A 17,465-nucleotide genomic window follows, 5' to 3' on the forward strand; every position below is an offset into this window, starting at 1 on the left:
AGCATTTGGATGATCCAGAAGAGGATTGGGAGAATGTCATATGGTCAGATGAAACCAAAATAGAACTTTTTGGTAAAAACTCAACTTGTCGTGTTTGGAGGAGAAAGAATGCTGAGTTGCATCCAAAGAACACCATACCTACTGTGAAGCATGGGGGTGGAAACATCATGCTTTGGAGCTGTTTTTCTGTAAAGGGACCAGGACGACTGATCCGTATAAAGGAAAGAATGAATGGGGCCATGTATCGTGAGATTTTGAGTGAAAACCTCCTTCCATCAGCAAGGGCATTGAAGATGAAACGTGGCTGGGTCTTTCAGCATGACAATGATCCCAAACACACCGCCCGGGCAACGAAGGAGTGGCTTCGTAAGAAGCATTTCAAGGTCCTGGAGTGGCCTAGCCAGTCTCCAGATCTCAACCCCATAGAAAATCTTTGGAGGGAGTTGAAAGTCCGTGTTGCCCAGCAACAGCCCCAAAACATCACTGCTCTAGAGGAGATCTGCATGGAGGAATGGGCCAAAATACCAGCAACAGTGTGTGAAAACCTTGTGAAGACTTACAGAAAACATTTGACCTCTGTCATTGCCAACAAAGGGTATATAACAAAGTATTGAGATGAACTTTTGTTATTGACCAAATACTTATTTTCCACCATAATTTGCAAATAAATTCTTTAAAAATCAGACAATGTGATTTTCTGGATTTTTTTTCTCATTTTGTCTCTCATCGTTGAAGTGTACCTATGATGAAAATTACAGGCCTCTCTCATCTTTTTAAGTGGGAGAACTTGCACAATTGGTGACTGACTAAATACTTTTTTGCCCCACTGTAGAGTTTACACAGAATGGTGCAAAAAGCAAAAAACATCCAGTATGGAGCAGTTCTATGGGAAAAAAAAATTGTTAATGAAAAGGGTCCAAGGAGAATGACCAGACTGGTTCAGGCTCACAGGAAGGCTATTGTAACTTAAATAACCATTCTTTACAATTGTGGTGAGTTTATCTTCCAGGAGATGGAGATAAACAGTTTCTGAAATAATCAAACCAACCACCTGGAATAGGTTAGATCACATTTTAAAATTAGACATTTAATCATTTTGTCGATCATGCATTAGTTTATATGCTTCAGTGGGTACATTTGTGTACTCCATTCTTATTTAATTACGTTCTCATTTTCTCTTAACCTTTGAACAATACACTTATCTCGTTAATTTAATATGCTATATTTTTTGTCTTCTTTACATTTTGGCCATGATGTGCAGTCCGCCCCAAATCAGCCTTAAGCTTTTTACCACTGTTAGTGTATCTTAAGCCTGTCTAATCCTTGAAATGAGAATGTAGAATTTTTTTTGGCTTGATCTGCAACAGTTTTACAAGCTTCATAAAACTCCTCCACAGTCCCAGAATTCAGTGCTGCGCTCGGTCTTAGTTGGCTTGACCCTTTAATGGCTTCCACAGAGCTTCTCTGGTCTCAGAGATGAGCTTTAACCCGATACTTAGTGTTTATGATGCTCTTCAGAGTAGCTTGGTTTGTTTGTCAATTTGACAGTCTTCCTTTTAGAGATTGTCGAAGGGCAGCCGAGGTCTTTGGAAGAAACTCTATGCAGCTTGAGGCTAAACTCAATGGAAGGTTGGGGGGAGATGTGGAGGTGGCGTAGGTGTTTGGAGGCAGAGATCAGAGAATATATATTCATCGGTCTGAGAGATTATGGAAAATGGAGAAATGGACACAAAGACGCAAATAAAATTCATTTTGGATAAAAAACATGAATCTGTTTCTGCTAGCGGTTAATTTGACTTGCATTCATCTTCAGTGTTCCAATGCATGAAAGTGAGAGCCCAGGTTAGACCTTTTTTTTCTTTTGCAGTGAAAACCATATTTTGTGATTTAACGTTGCATTAAAAAATGGACCTATAGCCAAATGAAATAGCAAGAAAATAGCACTATATGGCTAAATGTTTGTGGATGCCTGACCATCACATCCATATGTGGGTCTTCCCCAAGCTGTTGCACAAAGTTGGAAGCCCACAATTGTATAAAAAGTTCTTATATGCTATAGCATTACAATTTCCCTTCACTGGAACGAAGAGGGGGTGGCACGGTGGTGTAGTGGTTAGCGCTGTCGCCTCACAGCAAGAAGGTCCGGGTTCGAGCCCCGTGGCCGGCGAGGGCCTTTCTGTGCGGAGTTTGCATGTTCTCCCCGTGTCCGCATGGGTTTCCTCCGGGTGCTCCGGTTTCCCCCACAGTCCAAAGACATGCAGGTTAGGCTAACTGGTGATTCTAAGTTGACCGTAGGTGTGAATGTGAGTGTGAATGGTTGTCTGTGTCTATGTGTCAGCCCTGTGATGACCTGGCGACTTGTCCAGGGTGTACCCCGCCTCTCGCCCGTAGTCAGCTGGGATAGGCTCCAGCTTGCCTGCGACCCTGTAGAACAGGATAAAGCGGCTAGAGATAATGAGATGAGATGAGATGAGATGGAACGAAGAGACTCAAACCTGTTCCACCATGACAGTGCCCCTGTGCACAAAGTGAGCTCCATGGAGACATGATGTGTTAAGGTTGGAGTGGAAGAACTTGAGTGCCCTGTCCAGAGCCCTGACCTCAACCCCACTGAACACCTTTGGGATGAACAGGAACACCGACTGCACCTCAGGCCTCCTCACTGTACATCATTGCCTGATCTCACTAATATTCTTGTAGCCGGAAGAAGACGAATCCCTACAGCCACACTCCAAAATCTGTTGGAAAGCCTTCCCAAAAGAGTGGAGATTATTCTAACAGCAAAGGGGGAATAAATCTGGAATGGGATGTTCAGAAAACACGTATGAGTGTGATGATCAGGTTAGGTGTCCACAAATTTTTGGCAGTGTATTGAATGACATATATATTCAATCCTTCGGTCCTTATCCTAGATATTTGTGTTTTGGCAGTGCAATTATCCCTTACAATTTTACAGTTGCTTGGGGTCCAGCTTACACTAATTACACTCTTCCTTATATAGCCGTGTGATTGTGTTTCAGGTAACTGATACAGTGATACATTATTGAGAAAGATGTTGAATCAATAAGAAAGGGCTGCTGGGTTAAACTACCCATCATACACAGCTCGTAATTTCAAGACAGATTCGCCTTGAGGGCTGCGTTCAGCTTAATGAGGAGCTTACCCTGTTAATTCCCCCGAAGCCGAGCTAATTAACCTTATTACTCACAGGACAAAAAATATCCACCGGTCCTGCACTCTGTCTAATTAAACAACATGCGTTTTTTTTCTGTTCGACAATTATTCCCTTAAGTGGTAACATCAACAACATGAATTGGAAATTAGATCGTCGTACAGTCAGCACACACACAAACACACACACACACAGCTGGCATCTCTCTAAAGCCTGCATCTTATTAAGTTAGGCATCGCCATTTCGTGTTTCCTTGAGGAGCTGTCCCAGTTGCCAGGCGCATTACTTATTCCAAAGGGAGCCATTCTCCAGCCAGCAAACCTCTTATTTCATTAGCCCAGAAGAAAGCACTGAAATTGGAATAAGGTTTTGTTTCATGAGCTTGGGATCCTCTCTGTTTCCCAGCGGTGAAGGATACGTTCTGCAAGAGAGCAGATTTTCAGCCTCTTCCAAAAGCAGCTGAGTGAATCATGTACACATGGCGCGGTTGCAGACAGCAGTGATGTCAATTGGAGCTGTAATAGATCATCAGGTCTTAATAACTCACAATTAACGAAGAACTCGGTGCCAAATATTTTAGCATTGTTTATAATGAATACAGGCTATTAGCAGAATGTTAGTACATGGCAAAGGTAGTCATGCTAATTGGTTCATTCTGTCTTTCAGCTGATGATGCTAGCAAGAGTAAGCGTAAAGCCCTGTACTGTAAGTGAAAACAAGGAACTATTAGTCCATTTGGCACTTAACGCAGTGACCGCGAGATGCCACAGCTTGGAGTTGGAAGTACATTTTGAAGGCTAACAACCACTTTGTGGCGGCACGGTGGTGTAGTGGTTAGCGCTGTCGCCTCACAGCAAGAAGGTCCTGGGTTCGAGCCCCGTGGCCGGCGAGGGCCTTTCTGTGAGGAGTTTGCATGTTCTCCCCGTGTCCGCGTGGGTTTCCTCCGGGTGCTCCGGTTTCCCCCACAGTCCAAAGACATGCAGGTTAGGTTAACTGGTGACTCTAAATTGAGCGTAGGTGTGAATGTGAGTGTGAATGGTTGTCTGTGTCTATGTGTCAGCCCTGTGATGACCTGGCGACTTGTCCAGGGTGTACCCCGCCTTTCGCCCGTAGTCAGCTGGGATAGGCTCCAGCTTGCCTGCGACCCTGTAGAACAGGATAAAGCGGCTAGAGATAATGAGATGAGATGAGACAACCACTTTGTGGCAGACAGTTTTGATTTTATTTTTGGTTTTTTTATTTGTGTGTTTTTTATGTTTGTTGGTTTACTAGTTAAAACATCTAACAAAAGATCAGTGGTAGGAAGCTGAATATCTTATTAAAACCATAAGCTAGGCATAATGTTGCCTTGTTGAGATCAGCATTACAATGAGTTGCCCCAGCCACAGACATAACTTATGTTTTTTTTTTGTTTGTGTGTTTTTAAATCACCACAAAATGGTAATGTTGAGAAGAGGAAGAGCTACAATTCAAACCCCATTAGATTTAAAGACTAGCAGAAGAGCCTGTGATAATAAGCTGGTCTTTTTAAAATGAACCAAGTAACTATCACAAGTAACACACAATTCATATTTATATCAGGATAAATTCTAACAGCAGTAACATTACAGAAAGCTACATAATACGCAACTTTGCAAGCCAAACGCAAGAAGATTTTCTAGTTAGTTCATCTTTGCTAATTATTTAGTGGAATATCATTTTTCTGATGGGCGGCACGGTGGTGTAGTGGTTAGCACTGTCGCCTCACAGCAAGAAGGTCTGGGTTCGAGCCCCGTGGCCGGCGAGGGCCTTTCTGTGTGGAGTTTGCACGTTGTCCGCATGGGTTTCCTCCGGGTGCTCCGGTTTCCCCCACAGTCCAAAGACATGCAGGTTAGGTTAACTGGTGACTCTAAATTGAGCGTAGGTGTGAATGTGAGTGTGAATGGTTGTCTGTGTCTATGTGTCAGCCCTGTGATGACCTGGCGACTTGTCCAGGGTGTACCCCGCCTTTCGCCCGTAGTCAGCTGGGATAGGCTCCAGCTTGCCTGCGACCCTGTAGAACAGGATAAAGCGGCTAGAGAGAATGAGATGAGATCATTTTTCTGTGGAATTGCAGGGTTTTTTTTTGAATCTTGATGGCGAATTGAAGTGATTCTGCATTTTATGTATTGACAGAGGCATTAAAGTGTGTGAGCATATGTCAAATCTTTCCTATAAATGTTCTGAGACAACGTTCCAACGCTCCTGCTGTTTTATGAAGTGAAACGTATTTCAATTTCAGGTTTCTTTTAAATCAGATTCAGCAGCAGACATGAATCGTAGATGTGTTACCATACCCACATTATGCAAAATGTTCCATTTTAGCCAAAAAAAAAAAACGTCAGAGCACGATGATAGTTAGGCATCTGAGCTGAGCTGCTGACCTCCAATCAGACTCGCTCACTGCTATCTGCTACCCAAATCGGCTGGGGTTTAAATCAGATCCACGTGTCCGGCCCTCCAGTGATTGACGGGTTGTCAATGCCTGTTTGCAGCTTCATTGTGAGACTTCAGATAGCATCTCTCCCAGCCGGAGCAGCAGGGCTTTAATGTGTATGTGGGGGAGGGGCCTGCGTGACCCCGCCCACTGTGGGTCACGCTGGCTGGAGATCTGGAAGATGGAGGAAAGGGAATTGAATAGCATGATCGGAGGAGGATGCGCGCATATAGTAAAGCAAGGGTGGTCTCACACTTGCTGTTTTTGTATTTGTTCAGTAGTTTAGACTGCAAAGTTTATATTGATACTCCTGTTCTCATTTCTATAGTAACAACCTATACAGGAACTTGATCCTTCTGGTGTCTGTGGTTCTTTTGTTGTATTAACTTCAATCGAGAGAGAAAAGAGAGACTGTTGAGGGAACAACTATATACAGCTGTTAATGCAAGTGATATCAGGAACTTTTGTGGGTGTACCAGAACACTGAACATACCTATAAACAGATAAGACTTAAGAATGATAACCTTGACAAATTCCTGTAGTATAAGAGGAATAAAACACTTCAGAATGAGCCGTTTTTGGAAAAATAATCAACTTCGGCATAGTTGCCAACTTGGCCTTAGCCTGCGAAGAACTAACAGTAACGTGACATACCCAGAATGACAGCACACGTCTTTAAGTTGTCTATAGAAAGACCCGCAGGGGTTTATAGACTTTTGCACTCCAGCGTATTTTGGCTCCGCCACATATTTTTTCTGAGACTCCGATCCAGACGTTCATCTCCTAACCACAGCTCGACTTTGGTTTTCTTGAACCACGCAGAGGATTCTGACACGGCAGAACCAAATGCCACAAAGCCCGTATGATGTCATAGGGATGGAATCGCAAACAGTTCAGAAAGTTCAAGGATCGGCTCTGACTCGTATATCCTGCATGATACTGCACTGTGCTATCTCAGTCACGCCCACAGCTCTGATAAAGCTGTTTATTAGCTGGGATATGCTTTAAGTGTGGAAGGAGTTCAGGACAGAGAGCCAAGTGGTGACTGACAAGAGCAAGTATCTCTGGATCTGAGATGGCACGATGTGCATCTTGATATTTAAAGGGGCAGCGTTTCATTGTTTTACAAGATGACAGAGCTAGAGTAGGATACGATTAGATATGAAACAGTGCAACAAATCAGCATTGGGCAGACAGTTTGGGGGAAAGGCCACATGTCCTTTCCTGAGACTGATGGGCAGAGAGGACATGCGTCCTTTACTGAGACTGACAGGCACACAATTACACTTCCCTTACTGAGAGTGACAGGCACAGAGGCCACACCTCTGTCACAGAGGCCATGCCCTTTTTACTGGGACTGACAGGCACACAAGCCACACCTCCTTTCCTGAGACTGACAGGCACAGAGGACATACGTCCTTTACTGAGACTGATAGGCACACAATTACACTTCCCTTACTGAGAATGACAGGCACAGAGGCCACACCTCTGTCACAGAGGCCATGCCCTTTTTACTGGGACTGACAGACACACAAGCCACACCTCCTTTCCTGAGACTGACAGGCACAGAGGACATACGTCCTTTACTGAGACTGACAGGCACACAATTACACTTCCCTTACTGAGAGTGACAGGCACAGAGGCCACACCTCTGTCACAGAGGCCATGCCCTTTTTACTGGGACTGACAGGCACACAAGCCACACCTCTTTTCCTGAGACTGACAGGCACAGAGGACATACGTCCTTTACTGAGACTGACAGGCACACAATTACACTTCCCTTACTGAGAGTGACAGGCACAGAGGCCACACCTCTGTCACAAAGGCCATGCCCTTTTTACTGAGACTGATAGGCACACAAGCCACACCTCCTTTCCTGAGACTGACAGGCACAGAGGACATACGTCCTTTACTGAGACTGATAGGCAAACAATTACACTTCCCTTACTGAGAGTGACAGGCACAGAGGCCACACCTCTGTCACAGAGGCCATGCCCTTTTTACTGGGACTGACAGGCACACAAGCCACACCTCCTTTCCTGAGACTGACAGGCACAGAGGACATACGTCCTTTACTGAGACTGACAGGCACACAATTACACTTCCCTTACTGAGAGTGACAGGCACAGAGGCCACACCTCTGTCACAGAGGCCATGCCCTTTTTACTGGGACTGACAGGCACACAAGCCACACCTCCTTTCCTGAGACTGACAGGCACAGAGGACATACGTCCTTTACTGAGACTGACAGGCACACAATTACACTTCCCTTACTGAGAGTGACAGGCACAGAGGCCACACCTCTGTCACAGAGGCCATGCCCTTTTTACTGGGACTGACAGGCACACAAGCCACACCTCCTTTCCTGAGACTGACAGGCACAGAGGACATACGTCCTTTACTGAGACTGACAGGCACGCAATTACACTTCCCTTATTGAGAGTGACAGGCACACAAGCCACACCTCCGTCATAGAGGCCACGCCCCGTTTACTCGGTATGATGGGTCCAAAGATCACACCCCCTTCAATGAGTGTGACATGCACAGAGGCCACATCTCCTTCCTGAGGACACACACAGCGTTGCACCTGTGGGCTGATGCACATAGTGTGCTTGCTTGATATCTGTATTTAGCACAAGTCTGTTGTATCATGATGACCAGTATCGTGATGATGATAATGGTGTGTGTGTGTGTTTAGGTGAACGCCCTTACCAGTGCCCGTACTGTGACAAGGCTTTCAGCAAGAATGATGGGCTGAAGATGCACATACGTACACACACTCGGGTAAGAACAAACATGTCCTCATATTCACATATCTCGTGATGTTTTTTTTTTTCCTCTCACAGCACAGTGGAGTTGTCAAATTCCTTTAAACACCACATTTGAATTTTAATTACTCCGAATATTTGAATACTTTTTTTTTTTATTTAAGACTCCAACACACAAAGATGGGCTGAATCCTGAATTGTATTGTACTCAGTATGTATGTTCACTATGTAGGCTATATCATCATAGTGTTGTAGAACCTATGTAATGTGCTGCATTCCCAAGAAAACGGCACAGAAATTTGGAACTATGTATCGTATCACCTTTATTACATAGCCTTTGTTCATACTTATATTTTATTTAAAAAATTATGCATACATTTTACAGTGATGCTTGAAAGTTTATGAACCCTTTAGAATTTTTGATATTTCTGCATAAATATGACCTAAAACATCATCAGATTTTCACACAAGTCCTAAAAGTAGATAAAGAGAACCCAGTTAAACAAATGAGACAAAAATATTATACTTGGTCATTTATTTATTGAGGAAAATGATCCAATATTACATATCTGTGAGTGGCAAAAGTATGTGAACCTCTCGGATTAGCAGTTAATTTGAAGGTGAAATTAGAGTCAGGTGTTTTCAATCAATGGGATAGCAATCAGGTGTGAGTGGGCACCCTGTTTTATTTAAAGAACAGGGATCTATCAAAGTCTGATCTTCACAACACATGTTTGTGGAAGTGTATCATGGCACGAAAAAAGGAGATTTCTGAGGACCTCAGAAAAAGCGTTGTTGATGCTCATCAGGCTGGAAAAGGTTACAAAACCATCTCTAAAGAGTTTGGACTCCACCAATCCACAGTCAGACAGATTGTGTACAAATGGAGGAAATTCAAGACCATTGTTACCCTCCCCAGGAGTGGTCGACCAACAAAGATCACTCCAAGAGCAAGGCGTGTAATAGTCGGCAAGGTCACAAAGGACCCCAGGGTAACTTCTAAGCAACTGAAGGCCTCTCTCACATTGGCTAATATTAATGTTCATGAGTCCATCATCAGGAGAACACTGAACAACAATGGTGTGCATGGCAGGGTTGCAAGGAGAAAGCCACTGCTCTCCAAAAAGAACATTGCTGCTAGTCTGCAGTTTGCTAAAGATCACATGGACAAGCAAGAAGGCTATTGGAAAAAATATTTTGTGGACAGATGAGACCAAAATAGAACTTTTTGGTTTAAATGAGAAGCGTTATGTTTGGAGAAAGGAAAACACTGCATTCCAGCATAAGAACCTTCTCCCATCTGTGAAACATGGTGGTGGTAGTATCATGGTTTGGGCCTGTTTTGCTGCATCTGGGCCAGGACAGCTTGCCATCATTGATGGAACAATGAATTCTGAATTATACCAGCAAATTCTAAAGGAAAATGTCAGGACATCTGTCCCTGAACTGAATCTCAAGAGAAGGTGGGTCATGTAGCAAGACAACGACCCTAAGCACACAAGTCGTTCTACCAAAGAATGGTTAAAGAAGAACAAAGTTAATGACTTGGAATGGCCAAGTCAAAGTCCTGACCTTAATCCAATGGAAATGTTGTGGAAGGACCTGAAGCAAGCAGTTCATGTGAGGAAACCCACCAACATCCCAGAGTTGAAGCTGTTCTGTACGGAGGAACGGGCTAAAATTCCTCCAAGCCAGTGTGCAGGACTGATTAACAGTTACCATAAATGTTTAGTTGCAGTTATTGCTGCACAATGGGGTCACACCAGATACTGAAAGCAAAGGTTCACATACTTTTGCCACTCACAGACGTGTAATTTGGATAATTTTCCTCAATAAGTAAATGACCAAGTATAATATTTTTGTCTCATGTGTTTAACTGGGTTCTCTTTATCTACTTTTAGGACTTGTGTGAAAATCTGATGATGTTTTAGGTCATATTTATGCAGAAATATAGAAAATTCTAAAGGGTTCACAAACATTGAAGCACCACTGTATATACAGGTAAAAGTGCAACTTAGGAACTTAAACATTGTAAGTCAATATTTTTGTGTGTACTGCAGAAACACTAATTATTATTATTATTGCTTAATTATGTACTTTTACAAGAGTTTCTCACTGAGTGAGCAGGAAAGAGTAAGGGATTTATATATTAGTGCATATGAGATATTTACTAAAGTGTGGGTTGGACAGGACCTTAAAGCACAGCATGCAGCAGCAGCGTTATAAATCTGCTTCTCTAGCAGATGTTTTTGAGCTCCTCAGCATCTGGCTGGTAGGGAAATGCCTCTCTACCACAGAATGAGGCGCCTCAGAGTGGCTCTCCCCAAATACAAGGGAATTCACTTATTCCACCAGCTGTGATTTATACATAGAAAAACCACTGTTTTCTGTGTGTGTGTGTGTGTGTGTGTGTGTGTGTGTGTGTGTGTGTGTGTGTGTGTGCATGCCTGAATCTGTCTTAATGTTTGGAGATTGTTCAGCCGGTTGAAAGAACTTTTCTCTGTTCTCTCGGACTGTTACGCTTCAGTAAACGGATATGTACCAGAGCTTTGACTAAACAAACATATTCACACACTTGTATGTAGGGAAGACATCAATGTTCAGTTCTAACATGCTGACTGTGCAATCAGTGAGGGGAAGCGAGGCCATGCAGGTAGCTTGGAATGAAGAAAGATGTATTTGGATTTGAAAGGACATAAGCCACAATATACCCACTACACACTTTGGACTCTACTTGATTTGTGGTCGAGTGGATCAACATGGAACAGGCTCGACATGGAATAACCTTGAGTCATTTCTATTACACTGACCAGGTTATTATGCCTAGTTATTAGATACGAGAAGCATGTTTCACTTCCACATGCATTCTGTGGAAGTGTAATGGTCGTACCTTTGGTAGACATCGTTGAACTACACACTTTCTGGCTGCACAGAACTTTTAACTTCATCCCAAGGATTCTCATATGGTAGAAATCTCTGAATGTGCAACCCACGGAGGCTGAAGACTCACTCTCACTTTCCTGAAAACCTTCAGAGAAAATCTCATTGAGTTCTCCCACATCTTCCTGTTGTACTCGTATTTCTCTCCACTGGCTTCCAAAACTTATGCTTGCTCACCCAGAAAAAATGGACCCCCACCTACTTGAAGGCCCTGCTGTTTGCCACATTCCTTTTGAGCCTCTTGCTTCCGATAGTCACGTTTAAAATGACCATGGCAGAAAACAAGTCTTTACACCATCATATCGCTACCATGAGCCTGTACCCCCCTTCCCAATTTGGTTACTTCCCAAAATGAAGTAAGCCAACCATCTTTTTTCAAACTGCTGCCCATGCTGTGTCACAGGGCATTGTAACATACTAAGGGGCACTATCTACCCTCTTCTACTCAAAGACTCTGACGATTGGCTGATGTTGCTGTGATTGTCAGGGGAGTGAGAGTGTATGCTCCCACTTGAGAGCATAGCCAAATCTGGTCCTTTCTCTCCTGGCAACGGGTGACTCTGGTAACCTCAGGATTACAAACTTGTGATTTCCCGGTGATAGACTGAATGATTTTGTGTTGCACCACTCAGGAACCCCCCAGCCTGCACTTTTTACCCCAAACAGAGTGGCTCCATTTTATGATTCATTATGCTTACAACATATTCCGATCCCTCCGTTAGCATGATGCCAAAGGGATCTGGATATCTGGACAAACTCCAGGTTTAATGGTTTCATGGCCAGTGAAGATTCGTTCTTGGTCTTCCTAGACATCAGCATTCAAAATTCATTTCAGTCGCAGCTAGAGATGGGCAATGTGATATCCTTTATGGTAATACCATGATGAAAATTCCAGATCTAAGGTCCCTGACATGTAGAAAAAAACAGTCTTCAAGGGTTCTTTGGATACCTAAAGATTGCTCACTTCCTGAAAGGAGTTCTACTTGAAACTCTCACTGATTGTGAAACATGCTGTTGTAGAGTTCTGCTCAGAGCTTTGTGACAAGCTGAAGAACCCTTAAAGGTTCTTGATTTGATTTTGAATGACTGGATACTTGATAGTTAAGGTCAAAACCCAAGCAAGCAAGTGCGAAACCCAAAACGTGAGAATAGCAGAGCACGATGAAACAAAGGAACACTTACTGTGTAAAAGAAGAATACAAACAAGAAAAAGACACTGGTGAGATAAACTAAGCACAGTTGTTAGCACAAAAGAGGTAGGTGCTAACAATTAGTGTTAAGTTATATGCATCCTGTTCCACTCTTGCTGGAGACACATTTTTCACTTGCTACACTTTTCTTTTTTTAGGATTTTAACATTACTGCAGTGTTTCTATGACTTAACCTAAACGTCAGCTTCAGTAATGACCCAAAAAACCTGCTAATCAAAATGTGCAACACTAAACCTTTTATTTATTTATTTTTAAATTATTCCTTTGGAAAACAGCGTTTCCACAGAGTTGGAAACTTGGACTTGTTTACCTCAAACACACCCAAAAGCTCTGCATTGCACTCTGACTCAGAGCCCACACCAGTGTAGAATACTGACAAATAATAACCGATGCTTAACGCACACACACAGCCGCTCACACATATTGTCCTGGTATTAAAAATGTCCCCAGAATGATGGGAGAGTTTGCTTGTCCTCAGAAGCAGTTATTTCTCCCTCTAGAGTTGCCTTACATACCCCTTTTCCACCAAATCAGTTCCAGGGCTGGTTTGGGGCCAGTGCTGGTGCTGGTTCACAACTCGTTCAACTTGCGAGCCAGCTGAGAACCAGTTTGCTTTTCCATAGCTCGCGATGCTAAGGGAAGCCATGTCATTACATCGCTGTATACGTCAGTTACGTCGTTGTATACGTGATTACGTCACTGTATACGTCAGTTACGTCGCTACGTTTGCATAAACCTTGGCGCGAATATCGAAGCAAAAACAACACGGAAGAAGCAGCAGCAGCAACAACAATAATAATAATGGATGACTTCGCGTTTGTACAGCTGCTGCTTCTCGTCGCTTAAAAATGGCGATCTTTCGCGGTCTTGTTATTGTTGTTGGTCTTAACAACTCCGCCCCCCGGCTGACGTAAGCGGTTCTTTCCTCTGGCCCAGCAGAGAGTTGGTGCTAGCCTGGAACTGTTTTTTTCTGGCCCCAGAGCCAGTTCTTTGTCAGTGGAAACAGAAAACCTGGTTCCAAACTAAGCACTGGCCCCGAACCAGCCCTGGAACTGATTTGGTGGAAAAGGGGCAACAGCTGCCTCCAAAGTTGAGTTTGATACTCACCAAATGTTCACACTCCTGAACCCTTGAATGGGGAAGCCATGGCCTAATGGATAGAGTAGCTTTGGGACCAAAAGGTTGCTGGTTCAAGTCCATGGACCAGCAGGAATGGCTGAAGTGCCCTTGAGCAAGGCACCTAACCCTCAACTGCTGCCCAGTATATTGTTCTGGGATGTTGTACATCACTCTGGATAAGAGCGTCTACGAAATGCCATTGATGTAATGATGAAATGGTTTTCTTTGCAGTTACATTATGAACAGAACATACAATGTATTTTGCATTGATGTTGTACTTTGAACAATTTTTCAACGACTCTCTTGTTGCTTTGTACTTGACCCGTAAAATAAGCTGCTTCTAAATATCGATTCTAATGAACTGATTTCTAAAACAGTTACTAAATTGTAATGACGAAGAAGGCTTTATTACAAAAAAAAAGTCCAAAATGTTGTCAAAATCAAATGTACATGGGTCAGAAATTCTGGAAATCAGGTATATGTGGACAAGGCACAGAGATGAAAGTCATAATAACAAGATGGAGTTCAATTCTAGTGAACAGTTTGGAAATACACACAACGATGGCAAGACTTCACGAAGAAACAAGAGGGTATAAAAAGTAAACTAACTACGAACCAACACAAAACAGCTGATCACAGTCAGGTGATATGTAAATGACAAAACAGGCCCAAGAAGTTAAAAACGCAATACTGGGAAAAGAGATATGCTCTGAGGGGATTCAGGACATAACCTGCGAAAGTTATTGAGTCGGGGAAACTAAAGTTGCATTAATTTATTGCTGCTTTTCTTTCAAGTCAGCACAGTGGAGATGTTCATATGGTATTAGTATTAAGGTACTTCGCTTAAATTGTAACTTAACCCTATCAACCCGAGGTTGTTTTTAGGGTAATTTTAGTACCTTTAGTTTTAAGCTCTTATCTTGGTCATTATAAGGGCTAGCCATACAGGCTATATTGTTTTTTTTTTTTTTTTGGCTGTCCAGATTTTCTGTCATTTGATTTGATAATACTTGCACGTTTTTTATATTAAGCTTTATATCAAGGGAAAAAAGATCACGTCTTAATAAAGTGTTATGTTTTTACATGTATCTCACAATAAATGCTGACAGTAGAGATATTTTTCATAGTTGTGTATGGGAGATTGTCTGGAACCTGGCAATATCAGAACCACGATGATGGAATCAGTGTTGTAGTTGAGTCACTAAACCTCGAGTCTGAGTCCAGTCTCGAGTCCCCAGTGTTCAAGTCCGAGTCAAGTCCAAGTCATTAAAAAAAATTTAGAGTCGAGTCCGAGAACAAGACTCCATCCGCACCATTTGACGGTGGCTGTTTCAGCGCCATTAACATTAATTTGTTCCTGAACATGACATATGAACAGGTGAATGTGCTTCTCTTTGTCAGGGAGTGTGAAGTATTCTGTCAGAGATGGTTAGGAGACGGATGTAATTGCAGAAGCTGTGTTTATTAATACAACCCCGATTCCAAAAAAGTTGGGGCAAAGTACAAATTGTAAATAAAAACGGAATGCAATAATTTACAAATCTCAAAAACTGATATTGTATTCACAATAGAACATAGACAACATATCAAATGTCGAAAGTGAGACATTTTGAAATTTCGTGCCAAATATTGGCTCATTTGAAATTTCATGACAGCAACACATCTCAAAAAAGTTGGGACAGGGGCAATAAGAGGCTGGAAAAGTTAAAGGTACAAAAAAGGAAAAGCTGGAGGACCAAATTGCAACTCATTAGGTCAACTGGCAATAGGTCATTAACATGACTGGGTATAAAAAGAGCATCTTGGAGTGGCAGCGGCTCTCAGAAGTAAAGATGGGAAGAGGATCACCAATCCCCCTAATTCTGCGCCGACAAATAGTGGAGCAATATCAGAAAGGAGTTCAACAGTGTAAAATTGCAAAGGGTTTGAACATATCATCATCTACAGTGCATAATATCATCAAAAGATTCAGAGAATCTGGAAGAATCTCTGTGCGTAAGGGTCAAGGCCGGAAAACCATACTGGGTGCCTGTGATCTTCGGGCTCTTAGACGGCACTGCATCACATACAGGCATGCTTCTGTATTGGAAATCACAAAATGGGCTCAGGAATATTTCCAGAGAACATTATCTGTGAACACAATTCACCGTGCCATCCGCCGTTGCCAGCTAAAACTCTATAGTTCAAAGAAGAAGCCGTATCTAAACATGATCCAGAAGCGCAGACGTCTTCTCTGGGCCAAGGCTCATTTAAAATGGACTGTGGCAAAGTGGAAAACTATTCTGTGGTCAGACGAATCAAAATTTGAAGTTCTTTATGGAAATCAGGGACGCCGTGTCATTTGGACTAAAGAGGAGAAGGACGACCCAAGTTGTTATCAGCACTCAGTTCAGAAGCCTGCATCTCTGATGGTATGGGGTTGCATTAGTGCGTGTGGCATGGGTAGCTTACACATCTGGAAAGACACCATCAATGCTGAAAGGTATATCCAGGTTCTAGAGCAACATATGCTCCCATCCAGACGACGTCTCTTTCAGGGAAGACCTTGCATTTTCCAACATGACAATGCCAAACCACATACTGCATCAATTACAGCATCGTGGCTGCGTAGAAGAAGGGTCCGGGTACTGAACTGGCCAGCCTGCAGTCCAGATCTTTCACCCATAGAGAACATTTGGCGCATCATAAAACGGAAGATATGACAAAAAAGACCTAAGACAGTTGAGCAACTAGAATCCTACATTAGACAAGAATGGGTTAACATTCCTATCCCTAAACTTGAGCAACTTGTCTCCTCAGTCCCCAGACGTTTACAGACTGTTGTAAAGAGAAAAGGGGATGTCTCACAGTGGTAAACATGGCCTTGTCCCAACTTTTTTGAGATGTGTTGTTGTCATGAAATTTAAAATCACCTAATTTTTCTCTTTAAATGATACATTTTCTCAGTTTAAACATTTGATATGTCATCTATGTTCTATTCTGAATAAAATATGGAATTTTGAAACTTCCACATCATTGCATTCCGTTTTTATTTACAATTTGTACTTTGTCCCAACTTTTTTGGAATCGGGGTTGTACAAGTGAAGAGGATAAACAATCCAGAACGGCAGGCAATACGATTTGTAAAGCAGTGAAACAGGCAATAGGTCGAGCGAGGCACAAACAGGCTATCGTAGACTCGGCAGAATCAAAGACGAGAAACAGGAAATCAGGGATCAGGAAACCAAACAAGGAAATAAGGCTCGGTAATGTGTCAGCAGCACAACTCAATACATCGCAAAGTAAGTGTGTTTTCACAGTTTTTGTATAGGCGTGCTGATTGCACCTTTGTCTTGTGCAGGTGCGAGTCGTTTACGGCACACGTGTGAGAGTCCGCTTGGCACGTGCGCTGTCCGGAGCACGCCCGAGAGTCTATCTGATGCACACGCCAAGGCACACAGGTGTGACACTCTTGCACGAAATTAGTACAAAATTAATGTAGATATAAATATCTTCTGCCAAATTATTTTGGCATGTTACAAAAAATAAAGTAAAAATCCGAGTCTGCGTCTACAATTTACGAGTCCGAATGCAGTTAATGCACGAGTCCGAGTCATCAGTGCTCAAGTCCAAGTCAAGTCATGAGTCCTTAAAATTAGGGCACGAGTCGGACTCGAGTACTACAAGCCTGGGTGGAATACTCTATGACTTAGAAATATGCAAAAACCAGATTACTCAAAACTCTTTGTTGCACAGAGAAAGCCTTTGTGTCATCAGAAAGGGTAAGTTCTGCTGTTTATTTTGCTGTGTGGTACATTGTG

At 42.8% G+C, this 17,465-nt stretch overlaps 1 protein-coding gene across 1 annotated transcript in view; it reads left to right on the forward strand.

Moving 5' to 3' along the window:
* Positions 1–17,465, forward strand: part of prdm5 (PR domain containing 5) — a 151,932-nt gene that overhangs the window by 108,809 nt on the left and 25,658 nt on the right. The window contains exon 14 of the mRNA XM_060936812.1: positions 8,326–8,411. Coding sequence (XP_060792795.1) covers positions 8,326–8,411 — 86 coding nt within the window. The remainder of the gene's footprint in view (positions 1–8,325; positions 8,412–17,465) is intronic.

This window comes from Neoarius graeffei, chromosome 13 (genome assembly GCF_027579695.1).
Source record: "Neoarius graeffei isolate fNeoGra1 chromosome 13, fNeoGra1.pri, whole genome shotgun sequence".
Taxonomy (NCBI): domain Eukaryota; kingdom Metazoa; phylum Chordata; class Actinopteri; order Siluriformes; family Ariidae; genus Neoarius; species Neoarius graeffei.